The 22432-nt window shown below is 59.5% G+C and overlaps 2 protein-coding genes across 12 annotated transcripts in view; one reads left to right on the forward strand and one right to left on the reverse strand.

Annotated features, from left to right (window-relative positions):
• Window positions 1–12356, forward strand: SCYL1 (SCY1 like pseudokinase 1). Of its 4 annotated transcripts, XM_027090710.1 has the most exons (19): window positions 2–181; window positions 533–673; window positions 884–1006; window positions 1087–1313; window positions 1761–1851; window positions 1928–2083; window positions 4430–4588; window positions 5865–5972; window positions 6735–6848; window positions 8828–8983; window positions 9562–9750; window positions 9872–9947; window positions 10227–10391; window positions 10621–10763; window positions 11039–11130; window positions 11428–11499; window positions 11605–11817; window positions 11910–11964; window positions 12092–12210. In XM_027090710.1, the coding sequence occupies exons 1-19, from the start codon at window positions 68–70 to the stop codon at window positions 12110–12112; spliced, it is 2415 nt and encodes an 804-aa protein (XP_026946511.1). In that variant the 5' UTR covers window positions 2–67; the 3' UTR covers window positions 12113–12210. The 4 variants fall into 4 exon arrangements, with proteins under 4 accessions (XP_026946512.1, XP_026946511.1, XP_026946513.1 ...); XM_027090711.1 differs by lacking the exon at window positions 11910–11964 and having other exon boundaries at window positions 1–181; window positions 12092–12356; XM_027090709.1 differs by lacking the exon at window positions 11039–11130 and having other exon boundaries at window positions 4–181; window positions 12092–12356.
• Window positions 12183–22432, reverse strand: part of LTBP3 (latent transforming growth factor beta binding protein 3) — a 17660-nt gene continuing 7410 nt past the window's right edge. For 4 of the 8 annotated variants that reach the window (XM_027090703.1, XM_027090701.1, XM_027090702.1 and 1 more), the window contains 17 exons: window positions 20762–20887; window positions 20546–20677; window positions 20298–20426; window positions 19936–20058; window positions 19574–19696; window positions 16766–16888; window positions 16398–16517; window positions 15408–15536; window positions 14929–15096; window positions 14657–14740; window positions 14223–14351; window positions 13981–14118; window positions 13739–13879; window positions 13446–13607; window positions 13268–13348; window positions 13055–13186; window positions 12208–12889 (listed from right to left, as the gene is read on the reverse strand). In XM_027090703.1, the coding sequence (XP_026946504.1) occupies window positions 12738–12889; window positions 13055–13186; window positions 13268–13348; window positions 13446–13607; window positions 13739–13879; window positions 13981–14118; window positions 14223–14351; window positions 14657–14740; window positions 14929–15096; window positions 15408–15536; window positions 16398–16517; window positions 16766–16888; window positions 19574–19696; window positions 19936–20058; window positions 20298–20426; window positions 20546–20677; window positions 20762–20887 (2192 nt within the window). In that variant the 3' untranslated portion in view covers window positions 12208–12737. Of the gene's footprint in view, window positions 12890–13054; window positions 13187–13267; window positions 13349–13445; window positions 13608–13738; window positions 13880–13980; window positions 14119–14222; window positions 14352–14656; window positions 14741–14928; window positions 15097–15407; window positions 15537–16397; window positions 16518–16765; window positions 16889–19573; window positions 19697–19935; window positions 20059–20297; window positions 20427–20545; window positions 20678–20761; window positions 20888–22432 lie in introns of all 8 variants that reach the window. The other 4 variants (XM_027090706.1, XM_027090705.1, XM_027090704.1 and 1 more) reach the window with 3 other exon arrangements.

The raw sequence follows: 22432 nt of genomic DNA on the forward strand, positions 1-22432 counted from the left end.
CCCCGCCCCGGCTCGGGCCGCCGGAGGACCAGGAGCTGAGGACCCCGATCCCGCGGCGGCGGCGGGGATGATGTGGTTCTTTGCCCGGGACCCGGTCCGGGATTTCCCGTTTGAGCTCAGCCCGGAACTCCCCGAGGGCGGCCCTCCCGGGCCCTGGGTCCTGCACCGCGGCCGTAAGAAGGTAAGAGCGACCCCGCTCCGCAGGCCGCAGCGGACCTCGGTCTCGCCTAGTCAGCGCCGCCGGCTCCGCCGCGTCGCGCCCGCCTGACGTGGCTGCGGAGCCTCTAGGGCTACGGGCCGGGCGGGGGGACGGGCAGTGCCGACGTGGCGGGCGGAAGGACCGAGGGACCGACAGGCGGACCCAACCAGGGTTACGTGGGCCCGACTCTGTCCCCAAGGGTTGACTTGGGGAGAGACCAGGCCGGCGGCCCTTCCTTTCCGGCACTGAACCAGCTCCGGGGACCATCTCGGAGGTGGAGTGGTCTGCCCAGGACCCGGCCCACACACCTGAGGCCGCTCCGCCCTCCCACAGGCCACAGGCAGCCCGGTGTCCATCTTCGTGTATGACGTGAAGCCCGGCGTCGAAGAGCAGACCCAGGTGGCCAAAGCTGCCTTCAAGCGCCTCAAAACTCTCCGGCACCCCAACATCCTGGCCTACATCGATGGGCTGGAGGTACCTACCTGCTGCTCAGTCTGCCCCGTCTCTGCCCCTCACCTTTTCCCAGTCTCCCACTCCTGGCTTCTGCCTTCCTGCCAGTTTCCAGCCCTTCTGCCCCAGCGCTCCCCAGATTTGACTTCCTCTTCTCCACTCCTCTCCCCATCATGTCTCTCATCTCGCCTTCCTCTCGCCCCATCCCTCCCTGATCCCCTGTGTCCCCTTCAGACAGACAGATGCCTCCACATAGTGACAGAGGCTGTGACCCCGCTGGGAGCGTACCTCAAGGCGCGAGCAGAGGCTGGTGACCTGAGGGAACTGGAGCTCTCCTGGGGGCTACACCAGATTGTGGTGAGGTGGGGGGCAGTGGTGATGAGAGCAGGGATGGGGGGCTGCAGCTACTGGGCTGTGATGGCTCCTTCTGCCCCCAGAAAGCCCTCAGCTTCCTGGTCAACGACTGCAGCCTCATCCACAACAATGTCTGCATGGCCGCTGTGTTCGTGGACCGCGCTGGCGAGTGGAAGCTTGGGGGCCTGGACTACATGTATTCCGCCCAGGGCAATGGCGGGGGACCTCCCCGCAAGGGGATCCCCGAGCTTGAGCAGTACGATCCCCCGGAGTTGGCCGATGGCAGTGGCAGAGCGGTCAGAGAGAAGTGGTGGGTGACTGTGGGGGGGGTGGTGGTGGCATGCCCCACCCTGCCCTATTCTGGAAGCCCCTGCAGCCTCAGGACCCCTAGATTAGCTGGTACTCCCCTATCCCCTGCCACCTGACTGAGGAGGAAACTAGGGTCCTCAGGGTGGGGCCCACTCCTTGCTCCCAGGATCCTCGGGGAGGTAGGGCAGGATAAACACAGGCTTTGGGGTCAGGTGGTTCTGAATTTTAAAGTTGTGTGACCTGGGGTGGATGTCCTTGCTCTTCTGAGCCTCAGTTTCCTTATCTGTCAAATGGGGCTAATGAAACGTGCTTCTCGGGGCTGATGGGAGGATTAGCTGAGGAACACAGCCCAGGGTTTGCCATGCAGTGAGTGCCTAGTGCCCAGGGTAGATTGGAGGCCTATGCTGGCAGGTGGCAGGGCCTTGAGCAGCTCTGGTCACTGCCTCAGGTCAGCTGACATGTGGCGCTTGGGCTGCCTCATCTGGGAAGTCTTCAATGGGCCCCTACCTCGTGCAGCCGCCCTACGAAACCCTGGGAAGGTGAGTGTCTGACCCCACCCGGCCCCTCTCCACCAGCCAGCCAGCCCCTGCCCTGACCCTGACGCTTCTCCCACAGATCCCCAAGTCACTGGTGCCCCATTACTGTGAGCTGGTTGGAGCCAACCCCAAGGTACGTCCCAACCCAGCCCGCTTCCTGCAGAACTGCCGGGCACCTGGTGGCTTCATGAACAACCGCTTTGTGGAGACCAACCTCTTCCTGGAAGAGATTCAGGTGAGTCCCCTGCCCCACCCTGGGCTCTGGCCCTACGTTCCTCACCCCTGTGTCCCGTCCCCACTTTATAGGCTCCCTGATCATTAGACCCCAGGAGACAAGCACAGACTGTGGAGCTAGGCTGTCTGGGTTCAAACCCTGCCTCCAACTGTCATTTGTGTGTGACTTCTCTTGGCTGAAGTTCAGTCCTAATAACAGCACCTACTTCAAAGGAGCAGGGTGAGGAGTCAGTGAGTCTGACTTGCATAGTGTAGTTTCCGGCACATAGTGGGTGCTTAGCGACTGCTCCGGGCACTCTGTTAACTGGCACTGGCCCTGAATGTTGGGCTGTGGTGTGGGTAGCAGGGTGGGGAGGGAGAGTCAGACCCAGATCCCTGCTCTGGAGGATCTAGTGGGGGGGTAAATGGACCAGGCCCCCAGCCTTGGGGACTCTCACTGGGGGAAAGGGACAAAAAAAACCATAAATGAGGAAAGCTGTGCTTCCTGGAATGTGGATAAGTGCCGGGAAGGAAAACAGTGAGGGTTGGGTGTTTAGGGAAGGGCTCTCTCAAGGGTGATGTTTGAGCTGTGACTTGAAGGGTGTGAAGGTGGGAGTCATGGGGATGGTAACTGGTGAAGAATGTTCCAGGCAGAGGGAACAGCAAATGGAAAGATGGTAAGGAGGGACCCCTCAGCTTAACCTCATTGAACCTCAGTTTCCATATCTGCCCAGTGAGAATAACTATAGTATCTGCTGACCCATAGCACTGTTGTAGGGAATGAAGGAGGGAGGCTCTGCCCTGGACACCCGTTCCGACCTGGCCTTGTGTGGGGCACACAGAGAGGTGACTGAGAATCCGGAATGGGGGACGGGTGACAGACACTTCCACAGACCTCAATGGTCTGTGGAATCTTGACTCAGATAGGGGCTGGGAGGCCTTCCGAGGATGGGAACATGAGCTGAAGAAGGTGCTGGAAACGCTGAGCCCTGTTGCCTCCTGGGCAGTGTAGGGACAGCAGGAGCTCTGTTACATGGAGTTCTTCTTCTCACATGGCTGGCTCTGCCGGGCTGCCCTTCTCCGTAATATGTGCCCCACAGGAAATAGGCTGTTTCTGGCAGGTCCCGATGAGAGCGTGGGAGGGCAGTGCCCAGTGGCCCCTCTTCCCATCATTGAGCGCAGCGGTGGAGAGAGCCCGGCTGTGACTCTCAGTGTGCGACCTTGGATGCGGTTTGGCCTCTCTCTGGGCCTTTGCTCCCCTGAACCCTGTCGTCAGAGCACCAGGCCTGCCTCCCACACTAGATTGAGCTGCTCAAGGGCCAACCAGGTCCTCCCCAAACCCAGTTAGAGATCACTTCTTCTGGCCCAGGCAGCAGCTCTGGTGGTGAGGGTACAGCAGAGAGCACAGGGACTTTGGAAGCGTACAGGACAGGGTTATAATCCATGCCCTACCATTCCTGCCTGGTGACCTTGAGCCTCAGTCTCCTCCTTTGTAAATGGGGGGATGACAGCACTTCTTCACAGCCTGTAGCACAGCGGAGGTGCCACACCACCGGGTCATACCCTTCCTTGACGGCTTCTTAGCTGTGTAACTTTGGACAAGCTCCTTGCCCTCTCTGTGCCTCAGCTTCCGCATTGGATTATTTCATCTGTGTAAAGGTTTTAGCACGTAACCTGCCTGGCACGTAGTTTGTGCTCAGGAAGTGTGAGTTGTGGGTATTACAGCCTCGGGGAGGTTAGGAGGACTGAAGGAGACCATCGAGCTGACAGCCTGGCCTGTTCGGGCCCAGTGGGAGGACGAGCTCTGGGGGTAAACTGCACCTCATCCCTGCCTTTCCACAGCCTGCCACGACCTCCACCCACGGAGCTGCAGGTGTGCCCAACCCAGCCAGGCCCAGGGTGCCAGAGTGAGCCCCTTGGCCTCACTAAGCCTGTTTTCTCGTCTGTGCCGTGGGGTTAATGGTACTCACACCTTGTGTCGTCCTGAGGAGCAGAGGCAACGCTGATAAAGGGCTTGATCCCCCTAGTGGCTGCTTTCACAGCAGCAGGCCAGGTGGCAGTGACAATAATGACGGTCACTGACTGAGCGCCTCCAGTGTGCCGGGCAGCTTTCATGTGCATTTTCTGGTTGAATCCTCGGCACAGTTCTGTGAGACAGTACAGTTACTACCCCATTTTACAGGTGGGGGAACTCGCCTAAGGTCACACGGCTAATAAATGGGAGAGTTGGGATTTGAACCCAGCCCATCTGGCACCCCAAGCTTAAGTTTACCTTCGGGTTGGAGGTGACCCCCGTCCTTGCCCGTGGCTGACGAGACCGTGACCAGGCTGATTTCCCGTTCCCTGCATCCTGTCCATGCTCCACCAGATCAAAGAGCCAGCCGAGAAGCAAAAGTTCTTCCAAGAGCTGAGCAAGAGCCTAGACTCGTTCCCTGAGGATTTCTGCCGCCACAAGGTGCTGCCCCAGCTGTTGACCGCCTTCGAGTTTGGCAGCGCAGGGGCTGTTGTCCTCACGCCCCTGTTCAAGGTGAGTGGGGCCTGGAGCCTCAGGAACTGTGGGCCCAGAGACTGGCTGAGTAGGTCTGAAGGGCAGAAGAGAGGCCAAGGGCGCGGCCAGCCTCGCTGGTGTCCTGGCAGGGGCAGCCTGGTTAGGGAGATCCAAGCCCACGTGACGGGGAGCTTTTTTTTAATATATGTACTTTTTTTTTTTTTTTAATTTTATTTATTTTGGCTGTGTTGGGTCTTTGCTGCTGCGCGCGGGCTTTCTCTAGTTGCCGTGAGCGGGGGCTACTCTTCGTTGCGGTGCGCGGGCTTCTCACTGTGGTGGCTTCTCTTGTTGCGGAGCATGGGCTCTAGGCACACGGGCTTCAGTGGTTGTGGCTCGCGGGCTCTAGAGCGCAGGCTCAGTAGTTGTGGTGCACACGGGCTCTAGAGCGCAGGCTCAGTAGTTGTGGCGCACGGGCTTAGTTGCTCCGTGGTATGTGGGATCCTCCCGGACAGGGCTCGAACCCGTGTCCCCTGTATTGGCAGGCGGATTCTTAACTGCTTCCCACCAGGGAGGTCCGAGGAGGAGCTTTGACATCCAGTGGTTCAGCAAGTCAGGGTCACCTGACCAGCTGTCAGGGAGGTGCTGGGGACTTCTTGTCCCTGGGGAAGGGACACCCTGTGCCTCCAAAATTCTTTTTCCAAACACTTCTTCCTTCAGAGCCTATAGCCCTTCCTCCATTTCCTCAAGACAGCCTCCCTGGTCTGACCTGGGCACTCTGGTTCCCAGGGCCCAGGGGATCACCTGCTCACCACCTCACTTTCCTTCCTTCCTGACCACTCAGCGCTTAGCTCTCTTGCTTCTAGGGGCTGGATCCTCTCCCCCTCCTCAGACCCCAGCCCACTGTTACCGGGGTGCCTGCCATTTCCCGCTCGGTGGGAGAACCCTTTCACCAAACGAACTTGGCATGCGGGAAGCGGGGAAGACGGCAAGTAAATCTGTGGAGCTGAGAACCCCCAGAAATCACAGGCAGAATTCTGTGTGCATGTGGTGTCTAGGCGCTTGATTATAGGGAAGGGCACAGAGCCTTTGTGAGCCTCCTAAGAAAGGCCTTGACGCAGAAGGGTTAAGGGCAGCGCTGACTGAGACGGAGTACGGGCAGAGGGGCTGCTGAGGATGTGCCTGCCCCACCCCACCGCCCTCACCCCGTTCCCACCCTGGGAAATCAGCAGGGAGCCTGAGGGAGTTAAATGAGCCCAGTGAAGTCATCTCAGTCCTGTGGACGGAGCTGAGCCCCTCTTCCCGCGCCTTCTCTCAGGTGGGTAAGTTCCTCGGCGCTGCGGAGTATCAGCGGAAGATCATCCCTGTCGTGGTCAAGATGTTCTCATCGACTGACCGGGCCATGCGTATCCGCCTCCTACAACAGGTAGGGGCCACGGCACACCCTGCCTGCTTCCACCCCACCCGGACCCCACCCTGGCTGCACGGGAGGCCCCCTCCTCACCTCCAGCCCCAGGCAGGTAGCTCAAGCCCCTGCGCCGGCTACACAGGGACCCCAGAAACCCCTCCCTGAAACATACACACTGGTGAGGAACAAGCGGGGCTGTGCTCTTAGGAAGTCAAGATAATCACAGGGCTCGTTGGCAGCTTTGGGAATGCCCCGCCCGCCCGGGCTGCAGGGCTTAAACGCCTCCCCCTGCGTCACCCAATCTCCTGGCTCGGTCCCCTCCAGAGTGGGGACAATGTCTCTCTTGCCAATCCCAGGGCAGCTGGGAGCATCATACAGGACTGATGGGATCGAGGGTGGGGGCCACCCGTGCTTCCAGGCAACATTCCCTCTCCGGTGCTCAACACACCAGCCTTCCTCACAGCGCTTCTCTGGGCGGGGGTTGCACTCCTTTTTATAGACAGGCGGTGGAGGCTCTAAGAGGGGGTGTGACCAGTTAGCCTGCTGAGCAGGACCAGAGGCCAGGCCCTCCACCTCCCATTCCCAGGCTCTTCTCAGCACCCTCCTTGCAGCCTCACCAGTCCACGTGGGCCTGAGGCCAGATGCGAGGTGGGGGCCTCAGGAGACTCCCCTGGCCAGCCAGTGCCTGCCAGGTGGAGAAACCATGTTAAGGCTGATCCCATGTCTCTGGTGAGGGGTAGAAGGGTTGACTGCCTTCTCATGCCCCAACCCGGACCACAGATGGAGCAGTTCATCCAGTACCTTGATGAGCCAACAGTCAACACCCAGATCTTTCCCCATGTCGTGCATGGCTTCCTGGACACCAACCCTGCCATCCGGGAGCAGACAGTCAAGGTGGGTGTAACCAGGCCCAGAGGGGCCACCCCTGGTTTTCTGAGGCTTAGAGGGGGCTCATCAGAGGACACACAGGCCTTGGTTTTGGCCTGTGGGTCGAGCAGGTTACGGGAGGGGCAAGCACTGTTCTGCATGTAGGTCCAGGCTGTGGGTACAGCTCGGCAGGTGGTGGGGGCAACAGGATGGGCATGACCAATAGTCCTCCATTCAGCAGACACGCTTTGTGCCCGGCCTTGTGTCCCATGCTGGGGTGCAGTATGCACAGGCAGACCAAGCTCCCTGCCTTCTTGGAGCTTCTTTTCGAGGAGAGGGGGAGGGGGCTTGGCAGACAATAAACAGAATTAGAAAAAAGTATATTATGTTAGAAAGCGATGGAGAGTGTGAAAAGTTTGCAGTTCTAAAAACAGTGATCAGGGAAGACCTTGCAGAGGAGATGTTGTTTAAGGAAAAAAGGTGAAAAGGGGTGAAGGAGGAGATTTGGAGGAAATATGTTGCCTGCAGAAGGAACAACATGTGCAAAGGTCCTGAGGCTGGCGTGTACCTGGAGTGTAGGAGTAGCAGCAAGAGGTTCAGCATGGCTGAAGGGGCATGATTGTGGGCAGTGTAGTCTGAGAGGTCATGGTGGGGCCAGGGCCTCGTAGGGCATGGCAGGGACCTGTTGCATTCATGGGAGTGAGACAGGAACCCTGGGGGATTGAGCAGAGCACTGACCTGATCTGACCTGTTGCAAAACACTGTGTTGCTGTGTGGAGAACTAACTGTCAGGGCAAGGGTGGAAGCTGCGACACTGTTAAGTGCTATTACAGTGGCCCAAATGAAAGATGACAGTAGCTCAGACCTGAGTGGTAGCAGCAGGTGGAGAGAAGGGGCAGCATTGTGAAGGTGGAGCTGACAGTATTTGGTGATGGGTAGATATGGAGTCAAGGATGGCTCCAAGGTTTCTGGCCTGAGCAACTGGAAGGTTCAGTTGCCATTTACTGAGAAGACTGGGAGGAACAGTTTTTTTGTTTTGTTTCGTTTCGTTTTCTAAATATTTATTTGGCTGTGTCGGGTCTTAGTTGTAGCATGCGGGATCTTTCGTTGCGGCGCGTGGGCTTCTCTCTAGCTGTGGTGCGTGGGCTCCAGAGTTCACAGGCTCAGTAGTTGTGGCTTTCCGGCTTAGTTGCCCTGCGGCATGTGGGATCTTAGTTCTCCGACCAGTGATGGAACCCGCGTCCCCTGCATTGGAAGGTGGATTCTTAACCACTGGACCACCAGGGAAGTCCCTGGGAGGAACAGTTTTGCGGGAGGAGGTCAGGCCCAGTCTTGGCATGTCTGTTAGCCAGGTGGACATGCACTGGTTATGTGTGTGTGAGGTTTAGGGGAGAAGTCTGGGCTGCAGGTGCGCATCTGGGCACGGTCAGCTAACAAGGGCATTTGAAGCCGTGAGATGGGTGAGCTCGCCTAGGCTGAGGTGTAAAAGATACGAGGCTTGAGGAGTAGCTCTGGGGTGTCTGAACAGTAAGATCTCAGCAAAAGGAGACTGAGAAGCAGCAGTAGGTGAGGTCAGAGAACCAGGAGAGGGCGGTGTCCTGGAAGAACAAGAGACCAAAGTTGCGAGGAGGAGGGAGAATTCGGGGTTGTCAAAGCTGCTGAGGGGTCAAGTTTGGTGAGGATGGAGAATTGGCCTTTGGATTTAGCAACATGGAGATCATTGGTGACCTCAACCCAAGCTAATTGGTAGAGAGTGTATGTGGAGGTGTTTTTGTGAAAGTCTGAGTAGAGTGCACGCAACAGAGAGCTACGGAGAGGGATGGGAGACAGGAGTGCAAAGCAGGGGGGGTCACCTTCCTCAGCATTCTGGGTAGGGGCCAGGACCAGGTTGGGGGTCGGTTGGGGAGGGCTTTGGCGGGCTTTGTCTCCTCAGTGCCCAGGGCCACTGGTGGCCTCCAGAGTATGCCCGCTCCAGCCCACACTTTCCGCCGTCTCCCGCCCTGCAGTCCATGCTGCTCCTGGCCCCGAAGCTGAACGAGACCAACCTCAACGTGGAGCTGATGAAGCACTTCGCGCGGCTGCAGGCTAAGGATGAGCAGGGCCCCATCCGCTGCAACACCACCGTCTGCCTGGGCAAAATCGGCTCCTACCTCAGTGCCGGCGTGAGTGCCCTGCACAAGTGCCGGGAGCTCTGTCACCGTCACGGGACCACAGCCAGGTCCCCCAGAGCCAGGTCTCCTTGTGTGGGGCCTGTCATCCTCCCAGAGACCTAGGCCCTGGGTGCTCCAGCCCAGTGTCTGAGGGTGGAGTGAGTTGAACCGGTCACACCACCAGTAGGTGGTGGGTCTGGGAACCAAACCCAGGCCTGCTTGCCTCCACGGCCTTGCATCCCCTCCCCTCAGCCAGGGCCTGTGAATGCAGACGCCTGCAGCTCCCAAGCCCTTAACAGGAATGAATGAGTCGGTCTGCAGTGCAGGTGGGGAGGGAGGCACTGGCCTCAGCCCTGAGGCAGCTGCTGCTCTGGCCCCTGTCACTCTGAGGCAGCGTGAGCCCAGTGATTTGGGAGGAGAAGCCAAGGTCTAGAGGTTTAAGTAAATTCTCCCCATTTGTTAGTGATTAACTCCCATTTCTTAGACTCTGGAGACCCCGTGGATGGCCTCTGTTCTGGGAAGTAAGGCCTGTCAGTTCTGGGCCCCGCACTGATCCTATACTCAGGAGCCCTCTTCCTGCCCCACCCCAGACCAGACACAGGGTCCTCACCTCCGCCTTTAGCCGGGCCACTAAGGACCCGTTTGCACCATCCCGGGTCGCGGGTGTTTTGGGCTTCGCCGCCACCCACAACCTCTACTCGATGACTGATTGCGCCCACAAGATCCTGCCTGTGCTCTGCAGCCTCACCGTGGATCCTGAGAGATCCGTGCGGGACCAGGTAAGGCACAGCTGGGGCTGGGCCCTGGAGCTGGGGCTCTGGGGGATACCTGGGCCCTAGCTGGCCTGGCAGGCTCACGGGAACCTTGGAGGCCCCAGCTCTGCCCCTTGCTACCCCACAGGCCTTCAAGGCCATTCGAAGCTTCCTGTCCAAACTGGAGTCTGTGTCGGAGGACCCCACCCAGCTGGCCGAAGCCGGTGAGTGGCCCACACTCGTGTTCCCTGTGACTCTTGCCACATTCTTAACTGTCACCTGTCATGGCCCCCTTCTACCTCATTGGAGAGTCCGAAAGCTGGAAGAACCCTAGAGGACAGACTGTACATCACTCCCCCACCCCCATCTCACAGTTGGGAGAACACAGTACCTGGAGAAGGGGGACGCCCACTGCAGGTTGCTCTGTTTCAGTTCTTGCCCTCCTACCACCCTCCCCATGGAAGCCTGAGGTGTCCATACCTGTCTCTCCTGTCACTGCCCAGAGAAGGACGTCCATGCAGCCTCCAGCCCTGGAATGGGAGGAGCCGCAGCCAGCTGGGCAGGCTGGGCCGTGACAGGGGTCTCCTCACTCACCTCTAAGCTGATCCGTGCACACCCCACGGCTGCCCCAGCTGAGACCAACGTTCCCCAGAGACCCGTGCCTGAGGGTGAGTGTCCCAGATCGGCTGTATCGGTGACTGAGAGGGCCTGGGGTTGCTGGCACCCAGGACCTGTTACTGATCGACTTTCCCCCGGGATGGTGATGGGGACATAGGAGACGGTACGGTCTAGTCCCCTTGTGAGCTTCCACTCTACACACCCCCAGCAACCTCGGCCCTGCTCTGAGACCTTCCTGGGGCCCAGCGTGTGGCAACTCAGTGAGCCTCTGCTCCCCAGGACTTCCTGCCCCAGCCCCAACCCCTGTCCCTGCCACACCCACGACCTCAGACCACTGGGAGACACAAGAGGAGAGCAAGGACGCAGAAGAGGACAGCACTGCTGCCGACAGATGGGATGATGAAGACTGGGGTAGCTTGGAGGTAAGTGGGGCTGAGGAGGCCTACCCGGGCGACCCCAGCTTCAAGGTCACAGGCTCCCCTGCCATTCAAGGAACTCATGTGGGCTTGGCTGAAGTCAGACCTGTCCTCATCTGCACAGCATCCTGGGCAAGTAGGTGTCATGGAGCAGCCGTTGCGGGTTAGAGCTGACAGCTGAGCCCCCACTCAACTCCAGAGGCCAGGCTGCTGGTGATTGGCTCAGCCCACTGACCCTCCTTCCTCTCCTCCACTCCCCGTCCCTCCTTTACCTGTTCTAGGGCCCACCCCACCCTGTGACCAGCAAGGAGAAGTCACTCCCAGGCCTGCAACCAACCAGTCCTCCCTGGGGCTGGGCTCAGCATGGGCTGAGGTTGGAGTGGGGCTGTTCTGAAGGGAATGGGGGCAGAGCTCTGGGTGAGACCCCTGAGGCCACAGGCAGGGGTGTGGAACTCTAGATCTCATTACCCAGCTTCATAGAGGAGTGATGACAGGCCAGGTTCAGCGTGTCCACTTTACTGATGGGAGACAGGGCCTAAGGAGAAAATGAGAGGGAAGGCAAAAGAAGAAAGGGTGGAGCCCATGGCTGGGCAGGGGCTAGGGGGCTTCCTTGCCCTTTTGGGTGGAGTACAGGGGGCCCTATGGTCATGCTCTCCTCCCCACACTGCAGCAGGAGGCCGAATCTGTGTTGGCCCAGCAGGACAACTGGAGTACTGGGGGCCAAGCCAGCTGGGCTGGGCAGGTGAGCTGGGTGGGACAGGGTACATGTATGTGGGGTGGAGCCCTGCCCCTCCCTCCCTGCCCCTCCCTCCCTTTCTCTGGCACTATCTCCTCCTCCTCTTTGCAGACCAGCAACCCTGGTCACAAATCCCAGGAGTCAGACTGGAGCAGCTGGGAAGCCGAGGACGCATGGGAGCAGGGCTGGCAGGAGCCAAGCCCCCCGGAGCCACCCCCTGAGGGCACACGGCTGGCCAGCGAGTATAACTGGGGTGGACCGGAGCCTAGTGACAAAGGCGACCCCTTTGCTGCCGTGTCAGTGCGTCGGGAGGCTGGTGCCCAGGTACTCGGCACCTGTCCAGTGGGAGGGTGCAGGCCTGGGGTGGACCTCAACTGAGAGTAGGCCTCCACTCCAGCCCACACTTCCCTTTCCAGCCGAGGCGGGACTCGTGGGGTGATGACAACTGGGAGGGCCTGGAGGCCGAGAGCCGTAAGTGCTTCCCCTGGGCTGGCTGGCTGATGGGCTAGGGCTACCCTCCTCTGGGGCAGGCATGGGCTGGGAAGCTGAGACTCAGGTTGTCCTGACGCCGTAGCCCTCCTCCCCTTCTTGTTCCCAGGACAGGCCAAGGCAGAGCTAGCCCGGAAGAAGCGCGAGGAGCGTAGGCGGGAGATGGAGGCGAAACGCGCTGAGAAAAAGACAGCCAAGGGCCCCATGAAGCTGGGAACCCGGAAGCTGGACTGAACCGCGGGTGTGGGCGCTTCCCAGCCTCGTAGAGCAGGCCCCGCAGATGTATTTATTGTACAAACCCTGGGAGCCCGGCCAGCCTGGCCAGGCACATTTCACATATACATAATCAGAGCCATAATAAATTCTATTTCGCACCCCCTGTGCTGGGCTCAGTCTAGCCCCTCCAAGGAGGCTGGGGTCTGGTGCTGCCCTTCGGAGACTGCGCCCACCACGGACATGAACATCAATTTACTTCGAAAACCCAGAGTAAAGAGGCACGATCTGATTTATCAGTTTCTGGGAAACGCCCTCTGGAAGGAAGGCCGGCAGCGCCAGAGAGACCCAACATCTGCCTATGAACCGGGTGGAGCTGGTATGGGCACCCTTGGAACACGGGGCTCGGGGAAGGGGTCTGCGGGCCCCGAAGGGTCCCTGGGTCCGAGCCCCGAGTCAGGGCACAAGCGAGAGGCGGAGCTCGCCCCAAGTGTCGGTCAGAAACTTCTCGGTGATTGCCGAGGTCCAGACCGAGGGTGGTGTCAGCGGCGGCGCTGGGGCACGCAAGCTCCATGTGGGCGGCTGCGCGCGAAGCCAGCTTTGCAGACGCAGCGGAAGGAACCGCTCGTGTTCACGCAGCGCTCGCTCTTGCATAGTAGCCCGCGCTGGTTCAGCTCTCGGCACTCGTCGATGTCTGGGTGTGGGGGTTAACAGGGGCGGACTTCGCGACGGAGCCGGAGCCGCGCGGCGCGCTGGGCTTCCGGTCCAGGCGGGGTTCTGCAGGGCCCCGCCCCGCCCCGCCCCGCCCGCCCGCCTCTGGCCCCGCCCCTCCACTGCCCCGCCCCTCGGCCCAGCTCACCGACGCAGCGCGCGCGGGAGGCGTCTAGCTGGAAGCCACCAGGACACTCGCACACTGCGCCGCCCGGCCGAGGCACACAGCGGCCGCTCACGCAGCGGCACTCGTCTGAATCCTCCTCCGAGCTGTCCTCTTCTGCGCCGGGAGAATGCAGACGTCAACACCAATCCCAGCGATGGCCGCGGACCCCGCCTCTGTCCCTCCCTTTACACTCACCTCGCGGGGGCTTTCCCAGCAGCAGGGGACTCGCGTCCCAGAAGGAATTGCTCTCACTCTGCGACGTCGGGCAGTGGGACCCTGAGAGGGCAGGGGGCGGTCAGACGTCTGCGGCGTCGATTCACCCCGGCTCCCGCCCCAAACTCCCTCCCGGGCAACCCCTCCCGGGCCGGCTCACCGGCGCCGCGCGGCGGGCACGGGCGGCACTGGGCTCCCCAACCTCGGCCCTGGCGACAGCAGCAGTCGTCGAAGGTGAGGGCGGGCCCGGCCAGGGGGCCCGCACACATGCCGTCCTCTCCGCGCTGGCTCCAGCACACGTCCCGCCGCTCCGGGGCACGCTCTGCGGAGGGGGAGCCGGCGTCAGGGAGGAGCGCCCTCCCCCGCTCCAACCCACCCTCGGGGGAACCGCGGCCCCGGGTCTCCAGGCGGCGGACAGGGCTCTGGAGAGCCCAAGATGACCCTTGCCCTCACCGGCCGGGCTCTCGGGGAGCTGGCAGTCGCGGCCAGAGGGCCCGGGCACCCAGGGCGGGCGGCACTCGCAGCGGTAGGAGCCCGGCAGGTTGACGCAGCGGCCAGGGCGGCAGGCTGCGGGGTCCTGGCACTCGTCCACGTCTACGGGCAGCGAGGGGATGATGGGTGTGTAGGGGTGGAAGTCACAGCTCGGCTTGGCCAGCCTCCCTCCTGTTTCCCCAGCTGGCCGACCCGAGCCTCACCCATCTCTTCTGGGCTCAGACACTGGCGCTGCGCCGGGCTGTACTCGGCCGGGGGCGTGCAGGCGCAGCGGTAGCCACCGCGCGTGTTCTCACACACTCCATTCCGGCAGTTAGACTCGTCCAAGCACTCGTCCACGTCTGAGGGGAGGAAAAGCGCGAGTGGTAGGAACCGGCCCCGAGTCGGGTGGTTGTGCGTGTCTCCCGGCTGCTTTCCCGCGGCCACGGGGGCCGGCTGCACTCACCCACGCATTCCAGCAGGTTCCCGTCGTAGTAGAAGCCTTGCTTGCAATAGCACTCGTAGCCGGGCTGCGTGTTCACGCACTTGCCCTCCTTGCAGATCTCCGCCCCAAACAATATGCATTCGTCGATGTCTGCGGAGTGACAGGCCGTGGGCGCCCTCGCCCTCTACCTGCGGGGCCACTTAGGCCCCGCAGCAGAGAACGTGTGGGTGGGGCTTACGGTGGAAGGGACGAAAACTCTGTACGAGGGGCTTTTCCGAACGCTGACGTAAGAGTGGTGCGGCGGGGCTTTGTGGAGGGGCGGGGCAGTCGGTGAGGGAGTGGGCGGGCCTTACCCCACTACCCGCCACTGACAAGCACTGGCGGGATCGGGGCAGTCCAAACCTCGGCGGGCGGAGCAGGGCATGCCAGGTGGGCGGAGCCGTGTTGGGGCTTACCACGGTGGGTTGGGATGCCGTAGTTGACAATGTTGTTGTCCTGGGTGTAGCCCTTCCCGTCCGGGCAAAGGCTGTGGAACTCAGCTACAGCGAGATAGTGGCCGTGGGGAAGGAAGGAGGCAGGATTGAGCGCGTGTGTGCTGGCTGTCGGGCACAGGTCAGAGCTCTCGCCTCATTTCCCACCTACCCAGGGAGGGGCTCTCTCCCCCAGTCCGTTTCCAAATGAAGAAATTAAGGCTCAGAAAAAGGAAACGGCCTGCCCGGCTCCTGACCTGAGCTGTAGACTGGGCAGGGATAGATCTCGCAGTGGTCTCCCCAGCCAGCCCCCAGGGAGCAGCAGCACTCCTGCTGGGTGACATTGGTGGCCAGTACACTGTCGCAGAACACGGTGTCATCGAAGTTAAGGTAGCACTCCTTCTTGTGGTGGGGCTGCTCCATCTCTGAGGGGAGGGGAGAGCAGCTCAGGTTCCTGCAGAATGTCTTTGCCTGTCCACGCTGCCCACCAACCTCATCCCTCTATTCCCCCACATCCCCTGGCTCCCCTTAGCTGCACTGTGAAAGCCAAGCTCCATCCTCAATGTGGCATTCAGGGCCCTCCTGCGAGGTCTGGCCCCACCGGGCTCTCCCAGGCAAAAAGAGATTTCTTCCTGTTTGCCACATTCCAGAGGGTGGGACCAGGATACAACTCTGAGCCCCAGCTGCAGCTCAAGGGAGTTGTCTAGATTGAGGAGGAATCCGAGAGGGCACTCACCCTCACAGCCGTGCTGGTCCTGGGTGGGCATGAAGCCTTCATCACAGACGCAAACGTAGGAGCCCTGCAGGTTCTCACAGGCCCCATGGGGAAGGCACAGACCCGGGTCCTGGCTGCACTCATCTATGTCTTCAGGGAGTGAGGTGAGCAGAAAGAATCATTCAGAGGGAAATGAGCCCCTCTTTCCCTGGGAGTATGCCTCAAGGGCCTCACACAAGATCAGAACCTGAATTTCCACTGTGACTTCAAAGTACACATGACAGGAAATCCACTCGCGTCTGTCTGTGCATGTGGGTGGTTGTGTGCACACTCGATGTATTATTCTTCATAAAACCTAACAGAATGAAGTCCTAACTCTCAGCTCAGCATTTGGGGACTTTCAGTTTGGTCTCCCAATATCTTTAAGTCTCATCACCCTTTACTCTAAACCACCAACACCCTCAGCTCTGTGTTTAGGGCATAGGTGTCTACTCTCCCTTAAAACACAACTAGTTTCTTCCGGATCGCTGTGCTTTGCAAATACTGTTCTTTGGGCCTGGAATACCATCCCATGCTTTTCTCTGCTTAGGGAATCTATTTATGCTTTAGGGAACCCTATTTATGCTTCAAGTTCCAATTCAACTGTTGGAATAAATCACTAGTCCAGACCTCTTTTGGCACCCAGCACCCTGAACTGTAAGAATCAATTTACATGTCAGTCTCCCCTAGCTGGGAGCCCTGGGTCATTGCTCAATATCTAGTATATAGCACAGAACCTGGAAAATATTAGCTGCTCAGTAAACTCTTGTTGGATGAATGCATACAGAGGTGATTTGGCACATAGTAATAAGCACCGTTAATTACTGTCATTATCACTGTTGTTATTTTCAGTGAAAGAGTAGAAGGATGAGTGAGTGGATGGATGGATGGAAAGACAGATCAATAGTGTGTCTAGGAGATTACTGCTGCCTGCCATTGCTCCTCGGGAGCTCTCAGCCAATCCCCCCATACCTTGGCACTTCCGGCCGCCTACCAGCCGATGCCCCTGGGGACAGAGACATCGATAGGAGCCATTGGTGTTGATGCAATCACCCCCAATGCAGGCTGCGGGAAAGTCACACTCATCAATGTCTGTAGGGAATCAAAGAGGGGGAGAATCTCAGGGGCTAAGCCCAATCACACACAGCCTGAGGCTTCCAAGGATTCCCAAAGAGCCCTGGGTAGGGCCCACACCCCAGGCCTCATCTTGCAACTGGATGGGGGCTGGTCATGGGAGTGCCTGGCTTGTTTACAGGTAGCCCCTGGGCTTGGGGCCTGGGCAGTGGAGGTCTTGGGGTAGGGAGGAACAGGTCAGCCCCCCAACTCAAGGGCCCCCTCACCTTCACAGTGGCTCCGGTCCCTTGACAGATGGTAGCCAGAGAGGCACTGACACTGGAAGGAGCCTGGCGTGTTGGTGCAGATGCCGTTGTCACACACGTCCCCAGCCTCACACTCATCCACATCTATGGGGCACAGGGGCTGTCAGAGGGCCAGGATGGGATGGTCTTGGGCCTCTGCTACCCTTTTCCCACTCCTGCCCATGGCCTGGAGCACCAGAGCTGAGGTGAGTGGAGCTGGAGAAAAGCATGGGACCCTCACTCTGCTCCTGTGTGGCACACTATGCCCTAACGACCAGACCAGGTGCTGCCAGGAACCCTGGGCCACGTATGATTCCAAAGAACTCAGGCCTCCCCATCCTTCATCTGTTCTCACCAAACAATCCCATTCTGCCCTGGGCTTCCTTTTGCCCCAACTGCTCTCACAGCTGCTCTTGCCCTTCCCCCACCTGCCGTGGCTGCCTTCCTTCCCATGTAAATAAGCTCCCCTATATCTTTGGTCTCACAGAATAAACTTGTTCTGCTTGTGCAGTAAAGGGACTTGCCTCTGAGAGCATGCTTCTCTGCAGTCCTTTCTGGTGGAAGCTGGTCGTTGCCCACACCCCAGACCCCTTTCAAACCACACTCTTCCTCTGAGGTGCACTTGGCCCCCAAGCCAGCCTCTCTATAGCTGTCAGCACCCACCTTCCTAGCCCCTCTCCCTCTCTCTTCCTCCCCATCCTACGAGTTTTCAACGTCCATTTGGACAGCCAGGCCCAGCCTCTGACCTTACAGTCCTTCATCCCTCAGTTTCTGTGACCTTCACCTCAATGCCAGCCACTCACTCTCGGTCCAAGGGGCTGGGATCTGCCCCCTCTTGGACACCTCAGATGCAGCTTCCTTCCCGCTGCCTCCGCTGTTCTCAAGCCCCCAACCCTACCTCCTCTAGCAAGGGCCCATGAACACCTCTCCTTCCTCCTCACTGGCCTGGCAAAGTCAGAGCCCTAGCCTGCTTCTCAGGATCCTGGGTGCTGAGCGGGGCTGGAGCCAGCCACCAAGCCGAGCACCCTGGGCCACTCCACTCCCTCTGGCCTCCAGCCCAGCCAGATCCTCAGCATGGCTAGCGCTACCCTCTCCTCCTCCTCTCAAGCCTTGACACTCGAAAGCCCCCAGGTAGCCCCCGTGCTCTTGGGCAGTTCCAAACCTCTACTGTTCTCCTCAGCCTACAGCCTACACCCCACTCTGGTGATCCCAGGTCTCACTCCTCCTCACTTGCTGCCTGCATCTTCTGGCCTCCCGTCATGCCACGGAAGCTCCCCTGCCAAGGCCACCAAGGACCTTCTCGTCTCCCCAGCTAGTCCTTATTTTACAAGAAGCTCTCTGTTGCATTTACCTCATCCTCCTCTTCCCTGCATGCCTCCGCTCCCCAGCTTCTCAGTTAGTGCTCCCTGGGCCCTCCCACCACCTCTGCTCCGCCACCTCCTGCTCCGATTCCCCTGCCTTCTACCGACAAGGCTCTGCCAAGGCTCCCCTCACGGGACCCACCATCCTTGACTGCACCCCAAGGCTCCACAGCTCTCCCCAGTGCCTACCCCGAGGCTCCACAGCTCCTCCCAGGGCACATCCCCAAGGCTTCACACCCTCCCAGTGACACCCCAAGGATCCACACCCCCACAATACCCAGTTCCAGTTGGGTGTGTCTGGCCCAAGGTTTCCAATCAGTATGGCCCACCCTCTGCTGGCATTGCCAGCTGAAAGGCCCACAGGGACCACCTGCTCAACTGTCCAACATGAAACTTAATGTCTTCCTTCTCAAACATGCCCCACCCCAGGGGACCCTATCCCGGTGAGCAGAACCCCCTGACTCACCCAAACTGGAAACCTAAGGATCCGTTACTCCCCTCTCTCCTTCACCTTGACATCCAGTTCACAAGCAGCCCAGGTAACGCGTTCTAATATTTCTCTAATATCACATAACCTCATGACCATCCTTAGGCCTCTGTTCTCATCAGGTCCACCACTGTCTCTGTCCTGAGTCCCCACCAGACCTCCAGCCACTCTCCACAATGGGCATCAGTGAACTTTCTAAAACAAATGGCCAGTCTTGCCATTCTTCCCCTTAAAATGCTTCAGGTGCCTCCTAATAACCTCAGGGTGAAGCTCAACCTCCTGGGCAGGGCTTAGGTGGGCCCTTCAGGGCGTGGGGACCTGCCCCTCACCGGCCAGCCTCAGCCCCCATCCCCTGCTTACACCTTACATTCCCTGTACACTCCGTGCTGGTGTTTGCCTCTGACTTCGCTGGCGCTGCGCCTGGCATGCTCTTCCCTCTCACCTTTCTTCGCTTGGTTAACTCCTGTTGATCCTTTAAGAGCACTCAGACCTCCCCTTCTCCCAGCCCTGCTGAGGTTTCCCAGGAACACCCAAACTCCATCCAGTCCTACAGGCCTGCGCTCTACAGTTGGTGTCTACTGTTCTCCAGTTTCTCTGAATTCCAGCCCTCAGCCTTCCTCCTGATACATAAGAAATATTAGTGTCGGGGGGACTACTAACATCCCCTTCCTTTTATATCTTTTTTCCCCCCTCAAATTTAAGTAACGTGCTTTGCAAACGCAGCTTCAAGCTTTGCCTCCTAAGATCCTTCCTACATAGAAATTCTGGTCGCCCCCTCCTCCGCCAGGTCCGCTGAGGAAAGTAGTGAATGGATCAGTGAAGGGGCGGTGTCTGTGAATTAGCTACCTCCTGCCCACCCGTCCGACAGACGGGGTGACCCAGTCCCCAGCTTCGGTGCGTGAATGGGTGGCGGGTAGCAGGGCGGGGAGGGCTGGAGCTCACCCAGGCAACTGCGGCCGTCCGGCGCGGGCGCATAGCCCTGGGCGCACGTGCAGCGGAAGGAGCCCGGGAGGTTCTCGCACCAGCCGGGAGAGCAGGGGCTGCCCTCGGCGCACTCGTTCACGTCTGCAGCGGAGAAGGTTCGCCTCGGATTCCGCCCCACCGGATGATGCACTGTGAGGGGGTGGGAGCCCCCTCCGCCCGGGATGGGGGGGTCCTCTACTCCCAGGAAGGACGCCCAGTCTGGAGGTGACTTCCACCGCCATTACCCCCGCTCCATCACAGGGGCGACTCCCGAAGGGCCCCGCCCATTTGCTTTCGAGGCCCCTACCCTACCCTACCCCGAACCCATGCCTCGCCCTTACCGCGGCAGGCCCCGCCCCCCTGGCTGCGGTAGCCAGGCAGACAGGCAATGCACTTGAAGCTCCCAGGTTTGTTCTCGCATTTGCCATCTGGGCAGGAACTAGGGTCTCGGCACTCGTCGATGTCTGCACAGTAGGGAGGAATAGGACTCGTTTGGGGACAACGTGGCCGGCCAGGCGCTCAGCGTCCTCGGCAGGGCCTCCCTTCGTCACAAATCGACAAGGCGAAGCAGGCCCTCTGGGCTCCGGACCGAAACCTCTGAGAGGCCCAGATCTGGGCAGAGACGGGGGTGAGGCCCTCCGCCCCCACCCCAGGCCGAGGGACCGCTGAGGACCCCCGGCGGTCTGGATGGGGTCTTCCCCACCTTCGCACACGGGCGGTCGAGAGGTTTTGAGCCGGTAGCCGGAGTAGCAGTTGCACTTGTAGTGACCGGGAAAGTTGATGCAGAAGCCGCCGTCGCCGCACAGGTGGGGCTTGGCACACTCGTTCAGGTCTGAGCGGGAGGAAGGGGACGCGAGAGGAGTGCAAGGCGGCGGAGGGGATTACATGCGGTCGGGAGAGCCCCCCAGGTCCACCTAGCCCCAGCGCCACCCGCGGCCCGGCCGTGCTCACCCACGCACGAGCGCCCCCCGGCGCCGACGTGCAGGCGGTAGCCGCGGTTGCAGTGGCAGTTGTAGGAGCCGCCGGTGTTCATGCAGATTCCCCTCCCGGCGCCGCACGGCTCCGCCTCGCACTCGTTCACGTCTGAGAAGGGCGCGCGGGCGGAGAGGCGTCAGAAGTCTGTCGGGAGCCAGGGCCGCCCCCGCGCCACCCACTCGCCACGCTCACCCACGCAGTAGCGGTGCTGCGGATGCGACCGGTAGCCCGGGTTACAATGGCAGGAATAGTCCGAGGGTCCCGGGACGCACTCCCCGTGGCCACAGATGTTCTGGTTCAGTCGGCACTCGTCCGTCTCTGCCGGGGTTGGGGGGTGGGGCGGTAGGTCAGGGGTCCAGGCAGGGAGCATTCACTTTCTGCCACGTCCCCAGGGAGGACCTGGATAGCCCATTACTAACGACCCGGATACCTGGGCCGGGTCGCACCCTAAGCTCGGGTGCTCCAATCCTAGGATTCCCTACACCTCCATCACAGATAAGCCCAACATCACAACCTCCGGCAGCCCCAAACCATGACCCCAGGTCCCTGACATCCCTATCTCCTCAACTCCAGGAAACCTTGATACTTCTATCCCCACTTATGATACCCTGACCCCAGTAACCTCAATACCTCAAACCCTGCAGCCTCACGCACACAAACATCCTCTAGATCAGTGAACCAACACCCTTTGCCTTAGGGACCTGCCCCCCCCCCATTCCAGAACAGTGGTTTTCCTCCCCCTCCCAAGGCAGACAGGAGCTGGTTTCCTGGGAATCCTGGCTCACACATGGTTGTGCATAAGTGGTCAGATCCAGGAATCCTCCTCACCCTATTTCCTACGATTCCTAGTACTTCGTGCCTCCACCTCTCCCCGTTGTGGTCCCTCCCCTGAGCCCTGCCCCATGCAGCCCAGGCCTTGATGCTGAACTCTACCTGTTCCCAAACACACCTGGCCAGTGGGCTCTTGCAGGCTGTTCTCTTTGAGATGCCTCTCCCTAGGCATCCTTAACACCCCCTCCTCTGAGAAGCCTCAGCATGTGTCTCTTCCTCCACATTCCCACAGCCCCCAGACTGTCCCTGGGTGGTTCCTAGCCTGTGCAGACTTCCAGGGCAGTCACCTTCCACCAGGAGCTCATCTAACCTCCGGTTTTCAACCAGGCTGGTGGCTTCCTTGTGGCTTTGGAGACCAGAGACATGGGCTTGAATCTGGCTCAGCTGTGTGACCTGGGACCAGTCCCTGAACCTCCCTTAGCCTCAATTTTCTCATCTGGAAAACGAGGCTAACAGTGCCCACTTCACAGAGTATGAGAAGGGTAAACGGTATTTAGTATGTAAAACTCTTCAGTCAGTGCCTGGCCCAGGGCAACTGTTCAGCCATAGCTAGCAATTACTACGATGCCCAAAACCCTGCAGACACTTCCCACAGCCTTTGGGATCAAACCCAAGCCTCTTAACAAGGCTCCCTGAGCCAGTCCTCCCCTAGTTCAGAAACACTGATCTGTGTGTGTGGTTTCTCCCTGCTCCATGAAACCAGGGTTTCATGTTTCCATGCCTTTGCCCAAACTTCTGCCCAAACTGGAATGTCCTTTTTCCCAACCCGCCCATTTCTTTCCCACTTCTCGTTGTTAATTTCTAACAATCTTTAAAGCCCTGCTCAGAAAGCCTTCTCTCATTGCCACCGTGCATATTATCACCCCCCACCCCCTCCACCCAGACTTCCTTCCTTCTCTATTTTTTTTTTCATAGCATTTATGAGACATACCAGATTTGGACTCATTGATCTGTTTGTTGTCTGTCTACTCCACAAGGATAGGGAACTTTTGTCTGTTTTGCTTATTACTGTATCCCCAGCACTTAAACAGT

The sequence above is a fragment of the Aethalodelphis obliquidens genome, unplaced genomic scaffold (genome assembly GCF_003676395.1).
Source record: "Aethalodelphis obliquidens isolate GAN/ISIS:26980383/991018 unplaced genomic scaffold, ASM367639v1 scaffold69, whole genome shotgun sequence".
Taxonomy (NCBI): Eukaryota; Metazoa; Chordata; class Mammalia; order Artiodactyla; family Delphinidae; genus Aethalodelphis; species Aethalodelphis obliquidens.